Source organism: Narcine bancroftii, chromosome 8 (assembly GCF_036971445.1).
Source record: "Narcine bancroftii isolate sNarBan1 chromosome 8, sNarBan1.hap1, whole genome shotgun sequence".
Lineage (NCBI taxonomy): Eukaryota > Metazoa > Chordata > Chondrichthyes > Torpediniformes > Narcinidae > Narcine > Narcine bancroftii.
Window position 1 is genome coordinate 81519735 of NC_091476.1, and position 10481 is coordinate 81530215.

General features: G+C 47.8%; 1 protein-coding gene across 1 annotated transcript; it reads left to right on the top strand.

Moving 5' to 3' along the window:
• Window positions 1-511: 511 nt before the first annotated feature.
• On the top strand, window positions 512-1213 carry LOC138742056 (NAD(P)(+)--arginine ADP-ribosyltransferase 1-like). Its single transcript, XM_069896248.1, has 2 exons — window positions 512-745; window positions 800-1213. Exons 1-2 carry the CDS (start codon window positions 512-514, stop codon window positions 1211-1213), a joined length of 648 nt encoding a protein of 215 aa, XP_069752349.1.
• Window positions 1214-10481: the final 9268 nt, after the last annotated feature.

Sequence of the window (10481 nt, forward strand, 5' to 3'; positions counted from 1 at the left end):
AAGCTTACAAAAGCTAAATATAGTTTATTCACCTGTAACCTTACAGGTTACCTAAAATGCATTTAGGTGAGGGGAAGGCAGCCGATGCTGTCTATTGGGACCTAAGCAAGACTTTGATGAAGTGATGGGATGGTTGTAGTCAGGGAATCGTCAGCGCGTTAGATCATGTCTAACAAAGAGTTCTTTTGAGGAGGTTGGCGCGGGAAAGGCAGCCGATGCTGTCTATTGGGACCTGAGCAAGGCTTTGATGAAGTGATAAGATCGTTGTAGTCAGGGAGTCGGTTTTGCACGGGGTAAATCATGTCTAACAAACCTTATGGAATTTTTCAAGGAGGTTTGCAAGGGGAATGAGTCGATGCTGTCTATTGGAACTTTAGCAAAGCTTTCAATCAGGTTACCCCAGAAGAGGAATTAACAATGAAGAGGTGGGATGGTTGGATGGGAAATGCCCGAGAGCAGCGTTGAACTGGCCTGTTTCCGGGCAGCAGGGGCGATAACCTGCCTGCATTAAATGCCGTACCACCCGCCCGCGGTTTTGGAAACCTGTCCCGTGCGTGTTTTACCCCGCCCATATCTCTCCGCGGCGGAGCGGGTGGCAGGACTGCACCCTATCCACCTGGACATGGAGTGGAGATCGGCCGCTTACCTATTCACCCAGACCGACGAGGCGGACCAGCTGGCCATCAGTGACCTGGAGGTCGAGCGCAGGGCGAGCCACGACCTGAATAAGACGTGGGAAGCTGCGGTCAAAGGCTTGTCATTCTCGGACGTCCCGACGGGTCTTCTAAGCGAGCACTAGCTGGCGGTGCGGACGTACACCGAGCAAACCCAGTTCTACACCAAATTCAACGAGGAACTGCGGACTCACGGGGAGAGCGACGCGATCTGCGCTCATTTCCCGTTCAAGAGCGCCCACTACATGCTGTCCGTGGCGTTGGGGACCCTGTGGTGGGCATCACCCAACACATCCTACAGGGGGATAAAGTCCCCTTCGGAGGGGTCGGAGGGGTCCAGCATGCGGTTGGGCCAGCTTGCTTTGTCCAGCCTCGACCGCGAAGAGGCGCTAGAGTTTGGCAAAGCGACCCTGTTCACCATCGAGTCGTGGCTGGGCGCGCCCATCGGGAGATACTCGCGGTTCCCCGACGAGGAAGAGGTGCTGACCCCGTCCTGGGAGGAGTTCAACATTGTCAGAAGTATAAATTCTCACACATGAGTCTCTTTAAAATTGATGACACGACAAGCTTTATTTACAAATCTGCAGAGTTGGACTCAACTGGCTTCTCGCCAAGTCAAGCCCCGATACATACAGTGCATTGATTTTTATACCTTTTTTTTGTTTGTCCTTCCCCTTGTTTTTAACACTGTTTTAATTGGTTAGTTTTTGCAAAATCATCCTAAGTACTCTTGCATTTTTAATTATCATGTTTGTCACGTACACTACGAACTCTACACACACTAAATTCTGTTTCTCACTCTTTTTATCAATCTTTGGCTCCTACATGTCTCTCTGTGACCATGAAAATCTCTGTTTGTTATAACATTGTCTAGCTGAACTTTTATGGTAAGCTCCCTGTCTATTCTGGCTTCCCCTTTTATGATTAATCATCACATTTTAACTTAAGCCCTTTTTAACTTAAATTCTCTATCTATAACAATCCACCCCTTTCTTTCTTTAAAATGTGTGTATTATTTCTGAATGGGGACCTTAACCCAAGGAAGAGAACCATCTTCTGATAAATCAATTTCGTGCTGAAGTAAAATTCTAACTGGGTCTCCCAGGCCCCCTGGTTGCATGGTCTGCTGGACCATCGAAATCACTAGGCTGCGCAGACAGGGAATAAGACAGGGCAAAACAAGCAGGAGGAACAAAACACCCCCGATGTCCCACAATAAGGTGCGCCACCAGGTTCCTCCAAACCATTTGTCCAACCAATTTAATTTTGCGAAAGGATGCCAGGTCTGGACTGGTACGTGGGACAAAGTGCGAATATTATCAGCGATTTTGCGAACGGCTTGGCCATTATCATCAATCTTTAAGCAGCAGTTAGTCAAATTAAGCTTTCCACATACACCTCCTTCTGTGGCCAGCAAATAGTCCAGGGCTAGACGGTTCTGATAGATAGCAGAGCGCATCTGACCCTGCTGGGATGCAAGTAATTGCAGGGCTAGAGCTGTTTGGTTTGTAACAATCTCAAGGACTGCCTGCAAGCGAATAATGCGATTTAACATATAAATAGGAGTACGGTAACCCCAGGATCCATCTTGAGCCCATGTAGCGGGACCATAATATTTAATTATTCGTTCTGGAGGCCAATCATCTCCCCATTGTCCCAAATGCACCGTGCTAGAGCGGGGCTGACGGTGTAATGTATCAAAAACCTTCACTCCAAATTTATGACCGTGATCGTGGGGTAGGAGGAAAAATTCTGGGCGGATTATTCCCAGGAAACAAGTTCCACTCCACTGTAAGGGGAGGCGGGTATACGCTTTATTACCACACACCCAGAATAATCCATTTGGGGATACTCCATATCCCCGTTCCCAAACCCTTTTAAGAATGGGGTTTGATTGGTATGGTCCTGTGATAGTGGAGCTGCTACAATTCCAAAGCTGAAAACTGCTATTAGACAGGGGTAGGCAATCAGTCTTAAAAACAGTGGATAAGAACCAAGTCAGGGGTTTAGGAAACCAAGTGAAATTACCAGGCGAAATGCGGATCCATACAGCCTTGCAGGGACTTTTTCCTACCGGGTACTTGCCGGCTCGTGAGAGGCAATAAAAACCGGAGGGGACGTTGGAAAGAGACCAAGTCTCCCTTGACCTTGTTCGGTTAGTGGTCCAAACTCGGGAGATCATGGTCCATGAGTCGAGGGACTCCCCCCACCAAGGCCATTGCTCTGACATCCGTGGACCTCCGCAGACCCAACAATTGGTTACATTAAAAGTTCCTGCAATTCTAGTTGCAAGATCAACAAAAAGGTTATCTCCCCCAACTGCGTGGCCGAAACTTTCATGGCCATTTGGATGGACCCGAACCAAGTCCGGCTGCCCCAAAGGGGCAGGCACTCTGGAGTGTGGAGTGGAACTCTCTACCGGAACAGTACGCTGGTGTATGCAAAACCAGAGTCCATCAGGGCATGGTGGGCCTGACTCACCCTCCCAGGGCCAACCATTAAGAGGGAAAGGAGTACTATTAGGAATCTGTATATAATGACCCACATTACTTCCCGCTTTCTCCATACAAGGGGTATATGGATGTTGGGTGGTATTTTCTGCCCAGCATTTCTTAGGAACTGAGGTATGGGAAATGAAATTACCCTCCTTTCTTTCCCAAGTGCGGTCCTGAAAAAGGACTACTGTGTCTCTGCAATTCTTACACTTCAGACCTGACAAAGACATAGGCAAACCAAGAAAAATCAAAGCATTTAACAATAACATTGTCAATCAAGTCTTTCTGCGAAATCGCAAAGTAAGAGGTTTGTCTCCAGGAACACAAGTCCAATCTGAGTCCATATCAGGGTCCTGAGGCGCCTCTACAGGTCCCTTAAATCTGGATGCGTGCGTCCACCCCTTCTCTCTTGTTCGTACTGCAGCCTCTGTAGTCAAGAGAACTTGGAATGGACCTTCCCACTGTGGCTGGAGTTTTTCAGTTTTCCAGGTCTTGATGAGAATCCAGTCTCCCGGTTCCACCTTGTGTAAAGAAAAGTCTAGAGGCGGTGTTTGTGCCAATAGTCCCCTCTTTCAAAAATCTGTAAGAGAGCGTGACAGTGCCTGTAAATAGTTCCTAACAAAAATATCCCCTTCCCCCAAGGTGGGACACCCCTCAACTGTACTCCAGAAGGGAAGCCCAAACATCATCTCATAAGGGGACAACCCCACATCCCTGCGTGGGGCAGTACGAATTCTCAATAAGGCCAGGGGCAGACACTTTATCCAAGGCATTTTAGTCTCCACCATTAATTTTGTCAATTGCGTCTTTAGGGTTCCATTCATACGTTCAACCCTCCCTGAGCTTTGTGGATGCCAAGGGGTATGCAATTTCCAAGAGACCTGCAATGCATCACAAATCAATTGCTGGACTTTGGAGCAAAAATGTGGACCCCTGTCTGAATCTATAGAATCCATTATACCATATCTGGGGATCACCTGCTCTAGGAGGAGGCGAGCTACTGTAGAGGCTGTAGCATTTACTGTTGGGAAGGCTTCCACCCATCGGGTAAAGTGATCTATCACCACCAACAGATACTTCCATCTTTGGACTTGAGGTAACTCTGTGAAGTCAATCTGGATTCTTTGGAAGGGGTGTATGGCCAACGGTTGACCTCCCATGGTACTCGTCCTCATTACCTTCTTATTAATTCTTTTGCAGATGTGGCAGTTCTGCACCTCCTGTTGGGCCAAGGTGTAGATCCCCTTACACACATATTCTCGAAGCACTGTGTCGCACAAGGCCTGGGTGCCCCAGTGGCTCTGATGATGCAGGTGTTTTAAAATATTGCGAGTTATTTCCTTATTTAGAACCATTCTTCCATCCGGTGTCTTCCATGTTCCATCAGGCAGCTGGCTTGCGCCCAGCTGAGCCATGTCCTTATCTTCCTTAGCAGTGAAAATGGGAGCCTTTTTTATACCTTGTCTTATTGGGATTAAGGTCAGCAAACGGACTTCTTGTTGCATGGATGCCCTTTTGGCCTCTTCATCAGCCAGTCTGTTCCAAATTGCGGTCGGGGTATCTCCCCTCTGATGGCCTGGTATGTAGACCACTGCTATTTCCCGGGGTAATGTCAGGGCTTCCAAAGTCAGAGTAATCATCTGTTCGTGTGCCAATTCCTTCCCTCTTGATGTAATCAGACCGCGCTCCTTCCAGATCTTACCAAAGGTATGCACTACCCCGTATGCGTATTTGGAGTCAGTGTCAATTGTTCCAGTTTTCTCTGCCAGTACTCTGAGGGCTCTCTGCAAGGCATATAGTTCACAGGACTGTGCCGACCAGCTTCCGGGTAGCCTCGCGGATTCTACCACTTTCCAAGCATTTCCTTCTATTATGGCATACCCGCTTCTCCTCATTCCATCAACACATCTGGCAATGTAGAATTCATATCCCTCTCCCAGAGGAGTATCGCAAAGGTCCTCTCGGGTCTTGGTCTGAAGATCCGTCAACTCGACACAGTCGTGCTCCACTTCTCACCCTGTTTCACTGCCGTATAAAAACTGAGCTGGGTTGCAACTATTATTCTTAGCAAACTGTAGATCTTCTCCGACCATTAAAATGGTCTCGTACTTTAATATGCGGGACTCAGTCAGCCATCGATGGGCGGTTTGTGTTAATAGAACACTCACAGAATGGGAGGTGTACACAGTCATCCTTCCTCCAAAAGTAAGTTTACGTGCCTCCTCCACCAACAGAGCAGCAGCCGCTACTCCCTGGATACACGTCGGCCATCCGCGAGACACTGGGTCCATCATTTTGGATAGGAAAGCCACTGGGTGTCGCTGACCGCCTTTTTCCTGCGTTAAAACTCCCACAGCTGTTCCTTGGTTATGAGTGACAAATAGCTGGAAGGGTTGTTTTAAAGAGGGCAGAGTGAGTACCGGGGCTCGCGTCAGGCGATGCTTCAAGTCCTCAAACCATCCCTTCTCCTCCTGGGTCCATTTCAATGGATATTCATCTTCATTTGTCAGCTTTTCATACATAAACTTCACCAACGCTGAGTAGTCCTCTATCCATAACCTACAGTAAATTAAGAGTCCCAGGAATTGTCTTATTTCCTTCTTATTACGGGGTAACGGCATTCTAGTGATTCCCGCAATCCGTTCAGGGGTAATCCGTCTCTGTCCTTTACTTATCTGGTGTCCCAGATATACCACAGTCCTCTCAACGAACTGTAACTTGTTCCTCGACACTCGCAGACTCTTTTTCCCCAGATAATTCAAGAGTCTAACTGTATCACCCCTCAATTCCTGTTCCTTGGGTCCTGATAACAGTAAATCGTCCACATACTGCATCAGTTGGGAATCATCGGATCGTGGATAGTCCACCAGGATTTGTTCTAGCATTTGTCCAAACAGGTTCGGAGATTCAGTGAACCCTTGGGGCAATACAGTCCACCGAAGCTGCCTCCGTCTACCTGTCCATGGATTCTCCCATTCAAACGCGAACATATCTCTACTTCCCTCTTCTAGTGGACACGTCCAGAAGGCGTACTTCAGGTCGATAACACTAAACCACTCATGGTCTGGGGGAATCCGACTCATAATAGTATAGGGATTAGGCACCACTGGGTGGCGGGTCTGAACAATAGCATTCAAACTTCTTAGATCCTGAACTAGACGATGGGATCCATCTGATTTTTTCACTGGGAGTATAGGGGTGTTATAGGGTGACATGCATTCCTCCAATAGTCCGTCTCGTATTAGGGTCTCAATTACCGGCTGTAGCCCCTTCCTCCCTTCCAAAGAAATATGATACTGACGTTTTCTTACCGTCCAGACCTCCTCGATTTCCCTTCTTATACCAGACTCTCTCGTCAATCTGCCGTTCATCCTCCTCCTTCAGAGCACAGAGGTGGACTCGCACTTCTCCGTCCACGGGGAGAGCACCCAAACCTAGGAGAGCCTGTAAATCTCTTCCTAGGAGGTTAAATCCGGCCGACGGTAACAACAAGAGGTCCTGTACCCCTTCTCTCCCTTCCAGATTCACTGTCACTTGGGGAATTATCGATACCATTCTGGGAGCCCCTTCTATCCCAGAAATTTTCAAATTGCTTTTTACAGGCTCGGTCCTGATCGGCACCGTTATTACACTACTTCGTTCCGCTCCCGTGTCCACCATAAACACCACCTCTTCTCCCTGGGGACCAATTTTTAGTTTTACCAAGGGTTCCCTCTTATACCTGGTCCCCAACATTCGGAACCCCTGACCCCCCTAATCTTCTTCCATGAGTTCGAGGGTACGCACTTCCCTCTTATATTGGGGACATTCCCTCTTGAAGTGTCCTTCCTCGTTGCAGTAATAGCACTTAACGGGTCTCCGGGGTCTCCCCTCTCTTGGATATCTTGGGTTGCTTAGAGGAAGGTTTTGTTTCCTTTCCCCTCTGGACTCGGCATTTATCTGTCGGATAGTCTGTAGCATAATCTTCGCTGCCCTCTTTTGACCTTCCTCTTCCCTCTGCACATATACTCTTTGCGCCTTTTTCAACAGGTCGCTCAGGGGTTTTTCATTCCAGCCCTCCTCCTTTTCTAGTTTCTTTCTAATGTCCTGCCACGATTTGGAAACAAATTCAATTCGAATAAGCTGTTCACCCATTGATGTACTAGGGTCCACACCCGCATACTGTTGGACATTCTTTCTCACCCTCTCCAAGAAATCAGTAGGGGACTCATCTTTCCCCTGGTGGTTCCCAAATGCCTTGGTGAAATTGTGACCCTTTGGCACAGCCTCCCGTATCCCTTTAATCGTCCACTCTCTATATTGTCTCATACTTGCCAATCCCTCGGGTGTTCGTTTGTCCCACCTGGGTTCATTCAAGGGATATTTTTGTTCATGGGGTCTGGGGTCCCCAGGTTGTTCACGTTCCCACATGAGGAGGGCAGCCTGTCGAATCATTTGCCTCTCCTGGGGTGAGAATAATGTTCCCATTATTGCGTGCATCTCTTCCCAGGTATATGTGTTTGGTCCCAGGAACTGGTCGAACTGTTCGGCCAGTCCCATGGGATCTTCCAATAGATTTTTCATTTCCTTCTTAAATCCCCGCACCTCCGTACTAGTTAGGGGAACGTTTACATATCCCGTTCCCCCTCCCAGTCCTCCCATAGGAACTTCCCTCAGGGGATTTAGGCTTACTGAAGACTTCGATGGTCCTGGACAAGTCTGGGATCTGGTCTAGGGTCAGTTTACCGGTGGTAGATTAGGGTCCGACTCCCTTAATTCATCCCTTTGTTCCCGGCCCCTTCCGGGGCAATCAGATTCATCACCTTTCCCCTCTAGCAGCGAGCTTCCCTCGGGCGCTGTGGGCACCGGGGGAACATAAGGAGGGGGGAGGTTGTCCAGAGGTTCCCACTTCTTTTCTCCCGCTACCCTCAATTTAAAACATTTTGTTAAGGATCCTGGCCAGGGAACCCAACAAAATGCATATGCTGACTCTTCTTGATTCACCTTTTGTCTCGAATTTACATATATGTTTAATGCTTGTCTAACCCAATCCTCATCAGATCCAAATTTCGGCCACCAGACCGAGGAACCTTTGATAGGCTGTTTCGACCAAAGAAGACAATATTCAACCATCTTTTTCTTGTTTTTGTCTCGATATCGTTTACTATCCCAATTTTCAAACATTCTCCCCAAAGTGCTGTCAATGGGAACTCCCGTGAAATGTCCTGATCTTTCAGACGAGCCCTTAGATTTTGATCCTCCCATTTTTCCCACCTAGATCCGTTTATCGTTGCTGAGGACCCTCCCGTTCGGGACCCTACTCCCTTTCTTCTCGGACGCCTCGTCGGAGGTACTATCCCTCCGCCGGTTCCCGCCGAGGTTTCCCTGGGGTCTATTCTAGGGTCCCATGACAGGGTCCTCACGCCACGACAAAGGCTCTACACCTGATTTATCGTTTTATAGTTTTTTATCCCGTCATGACGGTTACCTGGGTGGTCTCATCCGTCAATCCCCACACCACAATCGTAAGTCGTCACTTATCAGTGTCTTCCTGGGGATTGAACCGTCACCCGTCTCTTTTTCATCTTGTCATGTCACCTTGTCCGGATACCACTCACTCAAGCCGCCCGAGGCGACGAGCAAGGACTAGGAGCCGCTGAACTCAGCGGGGTGCACCACCTCCGATGTCCCTCTTTTTCGCCTCCTCCCACGGCTGGAGTGTAGATCCCGGACGAGCCCCCAATTGTCAGAAGTACAAATTCTCACACATGAGTCTCTTTAAAATTGATGACACGACAAGCTTTATTTACAAGTCTGCAGAGTTGGACTCAACTGGCTTCTCGCCAAGTCAAGCCCCGATACATACAGTGCATTGATTTTAATACCTTTTTTTTTGTTTGTCCTTCCCCTTCTTTTTAACACTGTTTTAATTGGTTAGTTTTTGCAAAATCATCCTAAGTACACTTGCATTTGTAATTATCATGTTTGTCACGTACACTACGAACTCTACACACACTAAATTCTGTTTCTCACTCTTTTTATCAATCTTTGGCTCCTACATGTATCTCTGTGACCATGAAAATCTCTGTTTGTTATAACATTGTCTAGCTGAACTTTTATGGTAAGCTCCCTGTCTATTCTGGCTTCCCCTTTTATGATTAATCATCACATTTTAACTTAAGCCCTTTTTAACTTAAATTCTCTATCTATAACAAACATCACCCAGTACTGCCGGCAGGAGGGGGCGGCCGCCGTCCATCTCCGCGGCGTGGGACACCGGAGCCCCGTCCATGTCAGGGTCGAACGCGGGGCGGGCAACGGCGCGGGCTCCCCATCCCCGGCGGGCGCACTCTGCCTCCTAGCTCTGCTAGCCTGCTGGATCGCCTGGCGCCCCGAGGACGTCCTCTGGGGTAGAAAGATTCCCGCCACCGCCTCTCCCACCCCTCCTCCGCTTTTCCTGCCTTCATCCACCGCAAAGATGGATTCCAATGCGGTCGCAACGTTCGTCAAATGTTTCCACGATTCGAGTCGGGTTGAATTCAATGTTGTCATGACTTTCAGCGTCAAATGTTAAAGAAATCGAGTCAGGTTGTGATGAGTGTTGTCATGAGTATTAGCTACAAATGTTACCACAATTCAAGTCAGGTCAAATTCAATGTGATCGTGACTTTCAGCATCAAATGTTATCCCGATTCCAGGAAGCCGTAATGCAGTTCAGTGCTAGTAAATAGTGGTAGAAGAAACAGTTCAACCTGGTCATAAATAAAACCCATTTTTGGACTTAATTTGACTGTAACCGTGAATTTCGCTGTTTGTGAAGATTAAAAATCTGTTGCTTTTCATCCGTAGTCAATATTGGGCCGATCCCTGCACGTAAGTCTATTCCGAGAGGACCGCGTGCTCGCACATCGTTCTTCGATGAACCATAAAAGGGACGAGATACTTTACTTGGAATTCCTCGTTACCACCTACACCCACCTTATAACATCTCATATCTGGCGTCTCCTGAATGTTGAGCACCGTTTTAATTCGACAGACACTTCGTTTATCCATGCTTGGAAAGAAAATCTCCATACCACGTCAAGCCAAATGCTTATGGGTTTCGTCAACAAATTAAATCGACCTGAGGCTTCCCCTGCAAAGCTTGGCTTATTCAATTAATGAGCGATGAGTTCAGTTAAATTGAATGTGCTCGTGGCTTTCGGCATCAAATATTTCCAAGATTCGAGTGAGGTTAAATTCAATATGGTCATGACTTTTATCCCCAAATGTTTCCACATTTCGAGTCAGGTTAAATTCAATGTTGTCATGACTTTAAGTATCAAATCTAACC

Bases quoted from the DNA above. Each gene is read 5' to 3' on its own strand.
- LOC138742056 (XM_069896248.1), top strand. From the start codon at position 512: ATGCCGTACCACCCGCCCGCGGTTTTGGAAACCTGTCCCGTGCGTGTT. The intron at 746-799 runs GTCAAAGGCTTG...AGCGAGCACTAG, and splicing joins ATAAGACGTGGGAAGCTGCG to CTGGCGGTGCGGACGTACAC.